General features: G+C 43.9%; 2 protein-coding genes across 2 annotated transcripts in view; one reads left to right on the top strand and one right to left on the bottom strand.

Annotated features, from left to right (window-relative positions):
* LOC310861378 (uncharacterized protein) overlaps positions 1-12198 on the top strand; it is a 37183-nt gene extending 24985 nt beyond the window's left edge. Inside the window, exons 5-17 of the mRNA XM_083768798.1 lie at positions 846-1179; positions 2304-2759; positions 3658-3950; positions 4726-4824; positions 5019-5071; positions 5535-5606; positions 6130-6349; positions 7048-7187; positions 7804-7912; positions 8477-8906; positions 9197-9588; positions 10134-10226; positions 11719-12198. Coding sequence (XP_083624924.1) covers positions 846-1179; positions 2304-2759; positions 3658-3950; positions 4726-4824; positions 5019-5071; positions 5535-5606; positions 6130-6349; positions 7048-7187; positions 7804-7912; positions 8477-8906; positions 9197-9588; positions 10134-10226; positions 11719-11880 — 2853 coding nt within the window. The 3' untranslated portion in view covers positions 11881-12198. The remainder of the gene's footprint in view (positions 1-845; positions 1180-2303; positions 2760-3657; positions 3951-4725; positions 4825-5018; positions 5072-5534; positions 5607-6129; positions 6350-7047; positions 7188-7803; positions 7913-8476; positions 8907-9196; positions 9589-10133; positions 10227-11718) is intronic.
* The window catches only part of LOC310862217 (ubiquitin-conjugating enzyme E2 variant 1), a 199878-nt gene that overhangs the window by 117644 nt on the left and 64673 nt on the right, over positions 1-17561 (bottom strand). The window lies entirely within an intron of this gene.

The raw sequence follows: 17561 nt of genomic DNA, 5'->3' as shown, positions 1-17561 counted from the left end.
ACTGATATAACTCCCCAGTCCCACACAGTGACAGCACTCCATGTTTACGGCACGCACAGACAGACAGAATATTATGTAGGCTATAATACACTGCAGTGTTTTTATGTGTTTTCTTAAGCAATTGATTAATGTAGCCTACACGTCCTCATTTCGATCAGGGCTTCAGTCTCCTTATTCGACCACGTCTATCCACAGTAACGGGACATCTTTGCGCTGCGTAAAATATGCCTTAACCGTCTCCAACTGTGTTCAGCTCCTCACCCGCCACATTATGTTTGCTTCATTTCCTTTATTTACTGCGGATTGCATTCACACCTGCACCGAATCGTAGTCAAGTGCGATTCGAAGCGAAGCGAAACCCACGTTTTTGGACGGAGTAAAATGCGGTTATTTGCTGCGCATTAGGATTCGAATGAGCCTTCACACCTGCCAAACGAAGCGCACTTTCTGACAATGCGCAGCAGGATTCGTTTTAATCGCAGCAAAGCTCTCTGGTATGAATGCGACCTTAGTGTTTCTGGGCAATTATTTGGGGCGCCAAACGTTGCAGTATATCCTGTTGAGAACCTGGTGGGCAGCGGTGGCCGAACGCTATGTCTTGATATCGGAAGGTCGCTATAGTTCGTATCCCCGGACCGGCACGTTAAAATGACCACCGCTGAAGTGCCCTTGAGCAAGGCATTGAACGAACGCCTACCATGAAATGTTCTATGAGCAGGGCCATGGCTGTAAACAAGTTCTTGAGCTTAGTCCAGTTACCCTGGGGGTAAACATAGTACCTTTCCTTTCCTTACCTGCTGCGATAGTCTTAAATGTGCATCGTTTGTCGTTTCTCGAAAAAAAAGGACGACAGCGCCGACCTCAAGTGCCAGCTCCACTTCGCCAAGGAGGAGCTGGCGCTGATGTGCAAGAAGCTGACCCGGCTGGTGGCGGAGAGCGAGGGCATGCGCGAGGAGCTGGCGCGCTACCGCTCCGCCTACGGCGCCGTGGAGCACGCCCACGCGCCCGGCGGCGGCGGCGGGGGCGGCGAGGGCAGAGCCGCCAGCTCCGCCCTGGCCAGGGAGGCCGAGGTCAAGGTTCACCTGCGTCTGGTGGAGGAGGAGGCCACGCTGCTGAGCCGGCGCATCGTGGAGCTGGAGGTGGAGAACGGCGGCCTGAGGGCCGAGGCGAGCGACGAGCGCCAGAGAGGAGGAGGAGGAGGAGGAGGAGGAGGAGGAGGAGGAGGAGGAGGAGGAGGAGGAGGAGGCGAGGATGAGGAGGTGGAGCTGGAGGTGGAGAACGGCGGCCTGAGGGCCGAGGCGAGCGACGAGCGCCAGAGAGGAGGAGGAGGAGGAGGAGGAGGAGGAGGAGGAGGAGGCGAGGATGAGGAGGTGGAGCTGGAGGTGGAGAACGGCGGCCTGAGGGCCGAGGCGAGCGACGAGCGCCAGAGAGGAGGAGGAGGAGGAGGAGGAGGAGGAGGAGGAGGTGAGGATGAGGAGGTGGAGGTGGAGGGAGCGGCGGTGCAGGGCGACCTGTCCCCCTTCGCCCAGCGGAGGGAGACAGAGGACAGGGGACACGGCGTGAAGACGCTGCAGCGCGAGGAGGAGGAGGAGGAGAGAGTGGAGGAAGGTGAGGATGGGACGATAATCGTTGTCGTCGTTTATAGTGATAAAAAAAAAAACACTCACAATAATCGGATCGCGGAGATATATAGATTTACCGTGACATTTGTCCGACACTGTCCGTCATACGCTAGGATGAAATGGCTTTTGTTGAGCTGCAAATTGGGTGCCACTCAAAACCCTCTCTATACTCACTGAGCAATACATACTGGGGAGAAAAAGAGCTGCAAAGAGTGTGTTTGCTATACGCTCTTATTTCAGGTCCTCGAGCTCACAACACGTTGCGTTGCAACACGTTGTGAGCTTGTAGATCTTATATTTTTGGAGAATGTCGTGTGTGTCCCCCCCCCCCCCCAGAACAGGGATGCTGGGGTTTCGGGGTGGTTAACAAAAGTGCCGTTTATAAGTTTTAAGCAAATATTGATTATCGCAATAATATTGTTAAACCCATTCTGGGCGGGAACCCCTTTTGGTGTTTTAGCTAAGCATTATGTTATACTTTAGCTATTGAAAAATATCAGATCTACAAGCTCGTAGCGCGCCACCGAGTGGCGCGCTACGAGCTTGTAGGTCTGCTATTTTTTTCTTTTATCGTGAAAATGCTTTCGACGTCGGGTCTAAAACGGGCTAACCGCAATTATCTCTGCCCACATTAATCGTGCCGTGTTCATTTTCCACCACCGTCCCCATATCCCCGTATAGAGGAAGGTTCTTCACCAAGCCAGAGTGAAGAAGAAGAGACGCTCGCCGCCGCGTGCCAGCAGATCACCCGCGAGGGGCCGGTGGTGGGCGGCGGGGAGAGAGACCCCGCAGACAGCCGCCGGGACGACAGACAGGAGAGCACCACCACCACCACCAGGGGCGGGGGTCTCCGCGGAACGACGGCGGCGGCGAGCGACTACGACGAGACCCTCCTGGCACTCAGAGGTCATTCCCGCGTCGTCAGCTCGGCCATCCACGTCCTCCTGAACGACCACCGCCGCCACCACCTCCGCTGCTCCTCTTCTTCTTCCTCGTCCGACGCTCTCTCTTCGGCGTCCGCTGAGGAGGCCCAGAGCGCCGCGGGGTTTCCGCGCGGGCCTTTGAAGGACACGCTGGAGCTTCTGCAAGCCATGCTGTTGGACTTCAGTGGCAGGGCGGAGGAGCTGCTAACAGCCGGTGAGTTTTAGTTAGTTTTAGAGTCTTTGTCGAGAATCTTCAAAGATTGCAACGGTGTAGCATAATGTGTGGTATTTGTGTAGTACACACACACACACTGGAATAAAGCTCTCAGTTCTAGTTGTTTATTGTACATTTTGAGTATTAACCCATTTTTGGGGGGACGGGAACCCATGTTGGTGTTTTAAGCATTATATGTTATACTTTAGCTATTGGAAAATACAAGCTCATAGCGCGCCACCGAGTGGCGCGCTACGAGCTTGTAGGTCTGCTATTTTTTTAAAGTCGTGAAAATGTGGCTCAAATCTTTGAATATATATTTCAGAGCGAACATTTTGAACTAAGATATTGGCTTCTGGGGGGGTCCCTGGAACTACATATTTTGAGATGGGGGGTCCGTGGCCCAATAGAGATAATTCTGGGGGTCCTTGACATGAAAAAGGTTGTTCTATGACATAGAAACATGGGTTTTTCTGAAAAATGTTACGATTTTTAAGCCTTTTTTTATCGACATCAGTACAAAATGGGTTAAAGGACCTATAACATAAAATTCTACTTTTTCAATTTCTTTTGTGTTTTTGGGGCTCTCATATGTGTTTTCTATCCCCACAAGTAACCAATCAGGCTTTCATATCATATTGGTGTTTTAATGGAAATTGCTCTCAGGAACAACTCAACTGATTTTGACCTCATCGTGATGTCATCAATGTCACCCTACTTTGTATAATTCCCTCTCTTCAGTCTTCATGCATGTTATGTGCGCTTTAAAGTCTTTTGGAAATAAATCATTTAACCCCTGACGAAGATATATAACGATCGAATCAAGTGAATAGCCGTTAGCCAAAGTATACACTAATGGTTACTGTGGTTTAAACTTTCCCCCGGTTGGTTTCAACAGGCGGGATGTCCCTTCAAAAGGACGGACGTGCCAGTCTGGACTCTTACATTCTGCCCCCTGCTGGCGGAGGCCAAGGCGCGCGGGGCGAGGCGGACACCGGTGAAGCTCCGCCGAGCGCCGAGGACCTGCGCGCGGCAGAGGTGAAGGAAAGGGGGAAGCATCATCAGTCTGAATGGAGCCTCGTCCACGACGGCCACATAAGAGCAGAGCCCAGGATGGGCCTCACCTTCCAGATCCTCTGGGTCCTCCATCAGTGGTGTGAGACCAAGGCATCCGGACTGGAAGGCAAGGAGGTAAAGCATACAGCAACGGCTTCGGTGTCATATGGGCATATAGCGCTGGATTAAAAGCACTGGTTCTTAACCCGTTCTGACCTGGGATCAGATTCTATAAGAAATGTCTTCCACATCCTGACGGTTTTCCGAAAAAGCCATGTTTCTATGTCAGTCGTTCTTTGATTTTTTTTTAATAGCAGACCTATAAGCTTGTAGATCTGCTATTTTTCAATAGCTAAAGCATAGCATAACACCAAAAGGGGTTCCCGCCCAACCATTTAGGCCTGACGTCGAAATTAAAAAAGGTCTTCTAAATTCTGACAGTTTCCTGAAATACCTCATGTTTCTGTATCAGTGGTGCACAATATTTCATGTCAAGGACCCCAAAAATGCAATTGGCCGCCGACCCCCATCTGAAAATATGTTTTTTTCCAGGGACACAGAAGCAAAGGTTTTAGTTAAAAACGTTCGCTCTGAAAGAATATATAAAGATTTGCACCAAATTTTCAATTTCTTTCAAAAATAGCAGACCTACAAGCTCGTGCCGCGCTATGATCTTGTAGATGCTGCTATTTTCCAATAGCTAAATTATGACATGTTTAAATATAATGGACATCCTCCGTTATTTGGTGCTGAGCCAAACTGTAAAAACTGGTAATCTAGTAGAAAAAAGCAATGAACTCACTGTTGAAAAATCCAAAAAATATAGATTTAGCGACACAGCAGCAAAAAAACAAAAGAATACACCATTTTGACACAACGATAAAGCAGTGGATTATCTATTTGAATCCAGAACAGAGATAAAACCACGCGTGTACTCCGGAGCCTGTTAGAAGAACTAGGAGCTGACATGATCAACGATGCTAAGCCTCCTCAGAGCACAATGACAGAGGTATGGAACAATTATTACTATGTCGTATATTTGTTCAGGCTATAGGGCAGTGGTTTTGAACCCTTTTCACATCAAGGCCCGTTATTTTATTCTAGCATTTCAACCATAATAATTTCCAAAGTTCCAAGTATGAAGTCATTATTATGTTGTCTTTTCACCGAATAAATAATGTTGTGTTTTGTTTCCCTGGACAGTGTGCCGTCAACACAACAATCTTTGACGAGGGGAAACACTCTGAAGCCGACAGGTCAGTTTCACATCACGCCTCTTACTCCTCATTTTGCACACACAAATCTCCTACCAGCTGTTGCCAGTCTTTATCCTGTCTGAGTTCTCGGCCCCCATTGGATAGAATTGGTATTCTGACCTGAAAATGCAATTTTTCTGTTTAATAAAGAGACAGAGAGACATGGAGACCCCTGTTACTGAGCACTCTATATAGCAATGATTAGTATCAGAAGATGGAGCTATTTAACTTATTTTAACCAAAGACAATCATGCACCCTACCTTTAATATTAATTTGGCCACAAACCCCCCCATCTGAAAATAGTTTGTGCCAATGAGCAGCGTCATGCAAGATTTGTCAAACACTTTGCGTTGCGATTGTGAGCTTGTAGAGCTGCTATTTTAAAACAGTCGATGTACTATAGGGCCTCTTTCATATCCACAGGTGTTACGTGTATACTGTATCTCTTATTTATGTTCACAGGTGTTTCAACTCCAAGGAGAAAAGACGCAGTCGGCTATACGCTCCATATGGGTCCAACCTGTGGGCCAAAAAGTACTACTTTTCTTTTTTTTACATAATCCTTTAAGACCTGAAACTGAATTTATAAATGTCTTCTAAATCCAGTTTTCAGAAAAAGATATGTTGCTATATTTTAGTCATCTGGAATGTTTTAGTTAGTCGAGTCGACTGAATTATTTTGAGCCAAACATATATTTTGGCGAGCGTCGGTTGTAAATGCCTGATTTTACACTTGGTTGCGTGCAGAAAATAGCAGATCTGCAACACCTGAGTGCAACACCTGAGCACAACCAAATATAAAAATGACTTATCTCTTAGTTCTACTGGATCTCTTCTGCACTAGTCCCTCTAACATTTTAGCCTATAGTGTTTTATCCATTGGCGAAATTGTCAATATATTTAGTCTTAGTCATACCTCAGTTATTATTTACTTTTCATGTCGTTTATCGCCAGCGAAAACAAGGTAGTCAGCGAATATTTGTCATCGTAGTTCCAGAGTCTACGAAATCAACACAATACCGCTGCTGCTGCTGTGTCTGTCTGTCCCAACAAACAGGAAGAACTGGGTGTATGTGAGCCAGGAGGCTGCCCAGGCAGACCGGGAGGAACGGGTGAGGACGTGGGACCACCCCGTCATGGCGCTCCACTTCCCCGAGCTGGACTTTGAGCAGCTGCAGGAGGACAGGAGCCACACGGCCCCGGAGACCACCGCCGCCCGGGTCTACTACAGCCCGCCGTCCGCACGCCGCGTCCACACCGCTCATTTACACAGCAAGGTTATTATTATTATTATTATTTAGTACTGGGGTTTTTTTTTTTTGCATTTACTTTTATTTTTCATTTTGACTCGGTTGGTTTAAAATGTTCACGTTTTGGTTTTGATTAGTTCATAATGCGGGTTTTGCTGTAGTTTAGTTTGGTTTTAGTTTAGTTTAGTTTGCAGGCGTATTGCAAAAGGCTAAAAATGTCACATTTGATAGCATGTTATGTAGACAGATTCTTGTTTTACTTGTGATCCTAGATGAGTATTTCTATGCATTTGTTTGTTCTTGCTTACTGCAAATCGCTCTGGATTAAGAGCGTCTGCTAAAGGCCTAAATTGTAAATTGTAGTTTCGTATTTTTCACGATGATTGTTATGGATAATCAGGGGTGGGATTAAAAAAGCTCAGAAAAATTAACAAAATATAGCCTCATATCGCCTTGTAGAGCTCCACTTTGTACGATTATTCTTATTATTTTCACCCGCACACGGACAAGCACAAAACGACTTGTTTAGTTCAAGTCTAGTTTTTATTTGTTGACGATTTGTTGTCAATTATATTTAGTCACAGTTTTAGTCGTCATAGCTTAGTCTTTATTTAGTTTTGATGTTGTGTTTTCGTCAGTGAAAAAAAGGTAGTTGACGATAAAAATTGTAGTCGACGAAAATGAACGCTTTTGCAACAGAGCCAATTGTCCCTGTGATTGTTCAGCTGAGGAACATCAGCCCCGCCCCCTCTGTGACCAGCGCCTCGGCCTCGTGGTGCACGCCCGCCAGCTCCCTGTCAGCCCTCTGCCTGGGCCTGTCCTCCAACCTGAGCGACGACATGAAGGAGATCACAGCCGGCTTCAGGTATTAGGTCCATTAAAGCAGGGCTAGGTTTTCAACCTTTTTCATATATAGTTCCATTATCTGTTCGCCATTTGAGCCACAGACCACCATTTGATATTGAGATTTAGCCTCTCAGACCCAAAACGAACGTTTTTACACAATTCCATGCTGTATTGATGTGGTACCATAGGAGAGATAACAGGCAGACGTTGATCAAAGTAGAAATTATTTTACATTCTCCTTAACAATAATTTAAGTAAGTAAGTTTATTAAGTATTACTTCATCTTACTCCTGTCTTTTCGGATATGTTTAAATTACTTTCTCTATTTCTTCTCTTGTTTCTTTTTTTTGCTATATTTTAGTTTGATATCAATTGTAATTGCTTTCAAAAGTGTTGACATTATTTGAAATAAACATGAACAAAAAGGCTTTTCGTCTATAATGCATTATAATTGCATGTATGCATTATTATTATACATAACACACATTATAAACCTTATAGGCACATACAAATGCATTATAATCCATTATAATAAACCTTATAGGCACATATAAATGCATTATAATCCATTATAAATGTGACTTATAGACCCAGCCTTAATATACAGTGTTATCCATTCTTGTTTGTTGTGCCAGTCCTGGCCTGAGGCAGCCAGTTCATTCTGCTTCACTGGAGAGGAGGAGAGCCAGAGGCCTGGATGTGTCCTGCTCAGCCACCCAGACTCACATGATGCAGCCGCAGATGGTGAGTCAGCAACCGCTCCGGATGTTATCAACCGATAAGCGCTAATCACCAATATGTTCTTATCAAGACCTTCTTAGAGTATATATGAATAGAGACGGCACCCGGAGGAAACCCTGAGGGCGAAATGGACATAGTGGCCGAATTTGTCACTGCAGCTCGAGCCCGTTGACTATCATTGAAGCACGTTCATGTTATTGGGCCCGTGACACGTGAACGAATGTTTCATACGTGAACGCGTGCAATGATAGTCAACGGCCAGCGCGTTCATGTGTTTGGGGCAAATCCATCCCAGAATGCACTCTGTTCCTATACCCGGAAGGAGGAGTGAAATCGCCTCATGCGCTTTTGAGCAAACTTAATGCAAGTGGATGGGAGGAGAACTCGGGTGCCGTCTCTATTCATATATACTCTAAGATCAAGACCATGCAATGGAGGCAATATGGGCATTCCCACATACTGCCTATACCGTGTGTAGGCGACTACGAAACGCGGAAGTGTAATGACTATAAACCAACATTTGCTGTCAATATCAACACGGCTGACGAACCATCCATCCCTGTATAGGTGAGTGTCGGTCTGCAGACAGACGTCTCACAGAGGAGGAGCAGCCCTGCTCGAGGACCACTGCTCTCTGCTCGCTCCACCTCCTCTCTGGAGAGGCTGGCCAAACCCTCCTCCTCCTCCACCTCCTCTACGGAGAGGCTGGCCAAACCCTCCTCCTCCTCCACCTCCTCCTCCTCCACCTCCTCTATGGAGAGGCACGCCGCTGGGAGGACAGAGAGACCCAAACCCTCCTCCTCCACCTCCACCTCCTCCCCCAAACTCTACAGGAGACACTCGGCGTCCTCCTCCTCCACCTACTTCAGCACCTCCTTGCCAGCCGGCTCGCCAGTGCCAGCCGCGGCAGCGTCCAGAGAGCGAGGCTCGTGGAGCAACGGCGTGACGCCATCATGGACCTCCTCCTCCTCCTCGTCCACCGCCAACAACAGATCAGGTAGCAGTGGTGATTCCATCGACAAGAAATACGACTTTACTTTAAAATATGACCTTTTTTCACCAACGAAAACTATGAACAAAAACGAAATAAAAGCTTAAGCTATGACTAAAACTAAGAAAGATATGCTAGAGTAAAAATGAGAGTCAAATGTTGGGAGGGACTGTGAGCTTGTAGAACGGGGGAAAAAAAATCAAAAACCTGAAAAATGGAGTTAGCTGATTTCTGCCGGTCAGCAACAAATATGCTAATCTGCTAAATGCCTAAAATGGTGGTTTTCGGTGAAACAGGCCTAGGCGGTGGAGGAGGACACAACAACAACAACGGCGGTGGCGGCGCGCCAAAGAGCGACGGCGGGAACTCGGCGGGGGGCGGCCGGACCGACGCCACGAAGGCCCCCAGTAAAGCGGCGGCCGTAGCGGCCGCCACCGGTGCAGGCGGCCGCTACGGCCTGGTGACGGAGTTCCTGCGCCGGGTCAGCGGCAGAGCGGCGGACAAACCCCCCGGTGGTGGGCCGCCCGCCGCCGCCGCCGCCCAGGGGTCCAGGAGCAGCGGCGGCCTCAGGCACCTGGAGAGAGCGCCGAGCCGGGCGCCGCCGCCCCCCGGTGGCCAGGCGGCCACGTTGCACCGCAACGACAGCGTGACCCGCATCGTCAACCAGAGGTTCATGAAGCAGAAGGAGGTATGTGGGCTGTCACCGTTGGCACATTGACGTTCACCATTAATAACACAAATAATTGTGATTAACAATTAGCTTTGTTAGCTTTGTAATAAAAAAAAGGGCACAGGTCAAAAAAATGAAATATACCAAAAAAGATTACTAGCATTTTTATAAATTTTATACTTTAAAAAGGGTAAAACAAAATGTCGAAATAGCTTACACAGCTTGTAGATCTGCTATTTCTGCCTTTTCTATTACATTTTTCAACATGGAAACGATTATGACATAATAATTGCGATTGAGGCCCAGGCCGTAGCGTAACGGTCTGGGCACCGGACTGGTAATCCAGTCGCAGTGTGCCGCGGGTTCGACTCCCGAGCCCGACACGGCCTTTACTGCATGTCATCCCCCCATCTCTCTCCCGTTTCCTGTCAGCCTACTGTCTGTCCCTTCAAAAATCAATAAAAGGCGTAAGCCGCAAAAAAAAAAAAAAAAAAAAAAAAAATGCGATTGTCTCAAATAATTGCAATTAGACGATTGTGTTAATGATTGTGTGCCGACCCTAGAGGGAGGACAGAGCCAACGGGCAGCACCAGAACCACACCGCCACCAGAGGAACCGCCACCAGGGACCACAGCTCCGCTAGCGTCACAGCAGAGGTACGTGGAATGCATCAGTGTTGTTTTTGGCAGAACATTATGGTTTTAGTTTTAGTCATAGTCTCTTGAATAGTTTTCATTTAGTTTTAGTCACATTTTAGTCACCTGGAATGTTTTAGTGTTAGTCTAGTTTTAGTCGACTAAATATCATAAGATTTTAGTCGACTAAATCTACAGGTGATTTAGTCGACTAAGATGTATTTTGGCGGGCCATGATGCCGTCATAATGACTGTTTTTACACGTGTCGCGCTGTGACACGTTGTGGGCTTGTAGATCGGCTATTTTCAGCATGCAACCAAGTGTAAAATGACTTGATACTGGATCTCTTGTCCACTAGTCCCTTCCTAACATTTTAGTCTAGTTTTTATTTGTTGACGAATTGTCAATATATTTAGTCTTAGTTTTAGTCACCATAGCTTAGTTTTTATTTAGTTTCCATTCAGTATTCGTCAGTGGAAAAAGGTAGTCGACGAACATTTTTAATTTTAGTTTTAGTCGAAAACAACACTGGAATGCATGCAGCCACACATGCTCCATAGGCCTACTGGGTAAATCTTACTGTCCAGTGTCCACCTAGTGGATTTGAATGGTATCAACCCATAATCACCAGTATGTTCTTATCACGACCATGGCAATGGAGCCAGTGTGGACATTTCCTACATATTGACGTTGTTGTCAGCCATTGTCCGACGTCACGTTTGGCACGTTGTTTCCGACTACTAACCCTATATTACCTATATATTACCTAACCCTAAATCTGACCACAAACCTAACCGGGCCTAAACTCAACCAGCACACATAAGTAAACATAAAGAGACGTTGTTGTATTGTTTCACAATGTTTTCGCGTACTCGCGGCAGTGTTGTTCTCGTCGACTAAAACTAAGACGAAAAATGTTCGTCGACTACCTATTTTCACTGACTAAAACTAAATAAAAACGAATCTATGATGACTAAAACTAAGACTAAATATACTGACAATTTCGTCAACAAATAAAAAATAGACTAAAATGTTAGGCAGGGACTAGTGGACAAGAGATCCAGTTTTATGCTGGGTTGCATGCTGAAAATAGCAGATCTACAATCTCACAAGTGAGATTGTATATCTGCTATTTTCAGCATGCAACCAAAGTGTAAAATATGTCATTACAACGACATCAAGGCCTGTCAAAACACATTTTAGTCGACTAAATCAACTGTACATTTAGTCGACTAAAATCATATGACATTTAGTCGACTAAAACTAGACTAAACACTAGAACATTCCAGGCGACTAAAATGTGACTAAAACTAAGTGAAAACTATTCAAGAGACTATGACTAAAACTAAAATAGAAATTTGCTGCCAAAAACAACACTGACTCGCGGTACAGGCAGTATGTAGGAAATGTCCATACTGGCTCCATTGCATGGTGGTTATGATAATGTCTCAGTGAAACGAAGAGAACCTTTGTGCTATTCATGTTTAAATGGGACGGTGTGTCTCTGTGCAGGGTGGAAGCGATGAGAGCAGCTCCAGCAGAACGTTGAGCTTCTGCTTCGCTCGTCCGTCTCGAGGCGCGCAGAGACAACAAGGCTGCAAACCCCCCCAGCGTCACAGAGTTGCAACCTCGCTCACTGGGACCAGCGACTCCTGCAGTGATGTGGAAAACTGATCCCAAGGGATTCCGAAAGAATACTGGAATGGAATTTAGAATTGGAGTTCTCGCGGTGATATATACTTGAATGAACCCCAGCATTTATTTCATGGCCCGGCACATTAGCCAAAAACTTTCCACAGTCCTGCATCTGAGACACAGCCTGGCCCCGCTTTTCCACCAAAAGAACTTTGGTTCTAGAACTGCTTCTTCCGTTCTAGGAACCTATTTGGAACCTTGGTGCTTTCCAAGGACTGTCTAAAGAGGACGGGACGCGAAGACCGTAAGGGCGCCGCCATGTTGCTCACACGGTGCTCCATGGAAGGAAAGAAACATGCGCAGTGGGCTTTATGCAGCCAACACTTCCTCGTTCAGCTTCCTTGGTCTCAACTGCGCATGTTTCTTTCCCTCCATGGAGCACCATGTGAGCAACATGGCGGCGCCCTTACGGTCTTCGCGTCCCGTCCTCTTTAGACAGTCCTTGGTGCTTTCAGGGAAACCGGCAGCCATTTTTGGGTTCCAGTTCCGAACCAACTTTGATTGGTTCTGCACCAATTTATTTTCTGTGTAAAACACTCTGAAGCAGTCTGAACTGGTTCAATATTAGGCGGTGGAAAAAAGAACTGAACCGGTTCAACCACAGTGGAAAAGAGGCCTCGAGTGAGTAGACAAAAATGGTACCATATTATAATGAGCAATAGTGAAGACCAAATATATGAAGACAGGTTGGAAATGGGTGAAGGGCTCCTTTACGATTAGAGAGATTAAGTGGCTACTGGCTAATCAGTGTTGTCCATGTAACCTTTACTCAGGAGGAGTAATGCTGTAAGTTACTAATTAGTAATTACTTATTCTTTTAAAAGGTTATAGTATTTACCGTTCAAGTTATATCCCTATTATGACTTTTGACCCACAGACCTGCCCTCATGTATGTACCAAGAAGGCACTTTGCTTAAAAAGAACAGATCTACAAGCTGACAGTGTGTCACATTGCAACGTGTTGAGAGCTTGTAGATCTGCACTTTTCTTTATGCGAGTACAAACAATAGGCTTAATATTTTGCATCACCATGCTCCATTGTCAATTGGAACGATTGACAACCAATGTTTATGCTTATTGTCAATACAAAATAAATGTATATAATTGTTGTGATATTTTGTAGTGAACGACTTCTCATTGAATAAACATGTATTATTGTAAATGAAATGTTTAGTTTTTTTTACTTGCAGACAGGCAAGCAAGTAAGTACATTTTATTTGTATACGTAGCAGTTCTCACAGAGAGTTCTCACAGAGTGCAGAAATATGAACAAAGCAAGAAGAAATGAAATAATTAAAACTAACAATATAAATCTACTTGTGTTTTATTGTATTCTATTTTTGTGTCCTGCCCTGTGAAGCACTTTGAGCTGCATTTATGTACAGTATGAAAGGTGCTATACAAATAGTGTTGTAGTAAGTATGGTGTTACATTTAATCCGGTAGACTTTATATTAGTGTAATTCATAATTATAAAAATATGAATTATAAGTTCAAAAATTAAGACTCAAAATCAATCTGAATTTAAGAAGGGGCACCAGTGAAATGAACTTAGGAATAAGCACCAGATTGATTTGTATTTAGCCTTTAAGTTAAACCACTAATATAACAATTAAAAGATTATAAAATAATCAATTATTATTTTATCTTAATAAATCTATGGAATCTGAAGGTAAGAGATCTTTTCCATTTCATAGCCTTTCTTACTTTGCATGTGTCAAAAACAAGTAAGTTCAACTCTTTGAGCAAATAATAGACTTGTTTAAAAACATGAATCAATTTATTTTCACACCTAAGCTAATAGACAAACTTAGTAGAACAATAATCAAATGAATTCTTAAACAAGGGTTAATACAGGTTCAAATAGCATTGAAGAAACAAATCAAATGATAATGAAATAAATATATGATAGATAATGTTCTTTTGCCATGAACTTAGAAACTTGATGTAAAATGTAATCACTTTCCTGAGCGTTGGCTTTGTTGAGAGCTTGAGAGAGAGACAGACTGGGGTCTTCTGTCTTCTGAGGGAGAGAGGTTGCGTTGCAAGCGGCAGGGGTTCCCAAGTATCGATTCTTGGTCTGTGGTTAACCCCTGGGCTTGGTTGATGTAGTGCCTGGGATCGCCTGGTGGACGCTTAGGCCAGAGCGTCGGGATCTGGTCTGTGTAGACCATTTCATCCTTCTGGCTCCTTGGTCTCTTCCTCTGGTCTTCTGGACTCCCCACTCCCCCACTAATCCTGTCTTGCTTCTGTCTGCCTCCCTAATATATAGTTCTGGTTCGTTGTGCAATACATGGTTCAGTTACCATATATGTCACTCTCTTTGCAAGATGGAGACATTGAGATGTCTCGTGACATTTCCAGACTTCGTCAACATGTTTTCGTGAGGCCATATTTCTTTGAAGTTCATTTTGGGAAAGGGTGTACGCATGCACTTTTTCATGGCTTTAGATTTCACATAACACACAATCTGCACACATGTATGAATCTACATTTATTGTACAGTGAATGTCATATTCCCAATTGATGGTTAAGGAATTGTGAATGAATGCTTTTGTGACTGAGTGGAACATTCAACCTTTGACATCCAAAGTCAGGGTGTGATCTGTGGCGATGACACTTTATCCAGCTGAAATGCAATCAAGTCTTTATGACACTTAATCCAGCTGATATGGAATCAAGTCTTTATGATACATAATCCATCTAAAATGGAATCAAGTCTTTATGGTACAAGGGTATCCCTTGGACCTGAGTCTCTGAGTCTGTAGGAAACAAATCAAATAGATTTCCTTCCTTGTACCTATGAACATGAAGGCCAATGTCTGGAATTGGACAGTTTCAGTGTACCTTTGTGCACACAAAGTATGCCACTGGTGCAGGAATTGAGACCATTCTTGAGGGTCAAAAGGTCAGCAGACCCCTCTGTAGGCCTATATCTGTCCGGCTTCTCTGCTTACATGCTTGTCCATGTGGTGTCAGTATGGAAGAGAGAAATCACTTCACATGATGTTCATTAGATGTCATCCAATGCTGTATGTGGTATAGCTGGATGCGATAGCTTAATTGTGCCTTTATACCCCATATCTACTACAAATCCCCCATTTCATAATAAAAGATCAAAGGTTACTGGTGATGTTTTGATTATGAAACTTAGTTGATAAAAGCACAATCAATGAACTCAGGGAAGCAATAGATCATGTTAGCAAATCCATGGCATAAGAACATATCTCTATGCTACGCCTATAGTATGTTAATGCTACTGATCCATAATTTGATTTCATTAATGAAAATATCCTGAGATTATGAGTAGACATAGACTTATTATTCAAAGGAGTAAAAACCAGGCATGCAGTATATTATAAACAATACTGGGGTTTTATTCTGAGTGTTAGTCTACCCTATAAGGAAATGGGGATTTCCTATTTCCACAGTAGTTGTGTAGAGTGGAGTATAGGGGGACTACACTAAGTTTGAATAAAAGAAAGAAAATAAAGGAAAGAAAATAAAGAAAAGAAAGGAAGGAATTATGTTGACTGGTTGGGTCAAAGCTGAGAATTCTTCCCAAAACTTCTATAGGGAGGGGACTAATTGAGTGTCCTCTCATTCCTTACCTACACTAAGAAGTATGCACCAGCCAGGGACATGCAACATGCAGGCCGGTGGTTATTTCAGTACTTGAAAAGTTGAAACCTATGGGGCATAGTGTAGGAGGTAATAGTTTAATATTGATTGGTGGATCAGTTTCCACCCTGTAGGCTACTAGCTTATTAACCAGTCAATACCAAACATAAGGTTTCTATTGAAGTTGACTATTTTGGGCGATAGGTAGATATCTTGAGAGCCAATAGCAACTTATGAAAAAAATATTACATCCCCCAATGACAGATGTCTAATCACATCCCCCAATGGCAGATGTCTCGTCACGCGGTCTGTAAAACAGAGTTATTACAGAAAACTCCGTTCAGTTTGCAATTAATTCTAAGTGACAGAGTAACAAAGTGGTATTTGGAAGTACTGTGTTACTTTCTTGATTCGTGCTAGTTTAAGGACTCATTTTTACAACATTATGCTTGTAAGTAATGTATGTAAGCAGCATATCTCCTTTGAAGGAGATTCACAAAGGTATATGCAAAGACCCCCCATTTCAAAATCAAGAGGTCAGAGGTTACTGATGATATCCTGATTATGAAAATAATTGGAATGCCTGTCATAATATGCCAGCAGCTGTTCTGGTATATCTGAGGACATATACGTATAGGGAGCCCCAAATGCATAATAGTTTGCAGGGTAAAAATGCCATAGGTTATAGTCCAAGCATCGATTAGCATAATAACACAGGTTTTAGTTGTATTCCAATGGTTACTTTTAATTTATGAACTATCACTAGTAATTTAGCATGAGAGGATAGACTTTATTCACGCATCAGACCTTAGCCGCCAGTCCACAGATCTTTCCGCAGGAGTATTTGAGAGCCAATGCTGTTTATCAGCATTTAGCAAAGCTTTCTTTTTCCGTCTGGATAGGACAGGTGAGCTCACAACTGCAGGAACGCTGTGACCTTCCTGTGGGTGAGACTGGTTGGTATTATTTTCCCAAGCCATGTCAATAAGATCATTATTATAAATTCGGTCAGCGACCGTTCTTAATTTACTGCTGGACATATTTCTGTCCGTGTTGTCTCGGACACCAGGTCTGATGCTTGTATCAAGTCGATCTAGAAAGACTGATTTAAATGTTTGATCTTCCTCCATATCAATAGTGTTCTCATCTGAGAACCAAGCTCTTCGCAAACGATCAAAGAAGGTGCTAGGACGTTCACCTTTCTTTTGTCTTAGGGAAAGGGCGGCAGATATTCCCTCCAACTTGTGGACTTTATATTCCCCAATGAGACTCTGGGACAGAGCATCATAGTTTTCAACAACATTGGACGGTTGACGTTCAATAAATCGTCGTACCTCAGAGCTAGAGGACATGCCGATCAGTCGGAGTTTGTGTTCTGTGGTTACATCTGAATAACCTTTAAGAAAGTAGTCGATATCTCTTAAATACCCAACGATATCGCAATTGTCAGATGCTGTTTCAAACCTGGGAATATGATGTGCTATTTTGTCTAATAAGTTGGTAGTTACTTTTTCAAAAGGAACACTTTGAAGAGACACTGTGATGTCAGGTAAAACATCTGGTTTGTCAGGTAAAACTTTCAAGGCCTCACAGTATGTTTTGGGGGCCTGGCCTGTCTGAATCTCAGAATTGACAGCTAGGAGTTTTACTGGCTTTTTAGGGATCTGGTGTCCTGTGGTTCCTTTTGAATGACCTTTACGAAAGAGGTTAATATCTCTTAACAACTCAACATCAGTTTGATCAGAATCAGATTCTGTTTCAAACCTGGGAAGGTTTAATGGCTTTTTAGGAATCTGGCTCTTAAGTAAAATAATATCTTCTTGTTGTTGATTACTCTTAATCGTAAGTTGTTCATTTTCATGCTTTTGACTTTTAATTAAATCAGTACTTTGTTTTAATTTAGCTATTTGAGCTACTGTCTCTTTAGTGACGACATTAAAATAGGTAATTGATTTTTGTATATCTTCCATTTGGACCTTAAGGTTTTCGTTGGTGTTCAGTACCATATTTAATGCAGAAATAAATCTGTCATTGGCAGTC

Source organism: Protomyctophum parallelum (assembly GCF_964188405.1).
Source record: "Protomyctophum parallelum genome assembly, chromosome: 7".
NCBI lineage: Eukaryota > Metazoa > Chordata > Actinopteri > Myctophiformes > Myctophidae > Protomyctophum > Protomyctophum parallelum.
This window is presented reverse-complemented; position numbering and strand designations above follow the sequence as displayed.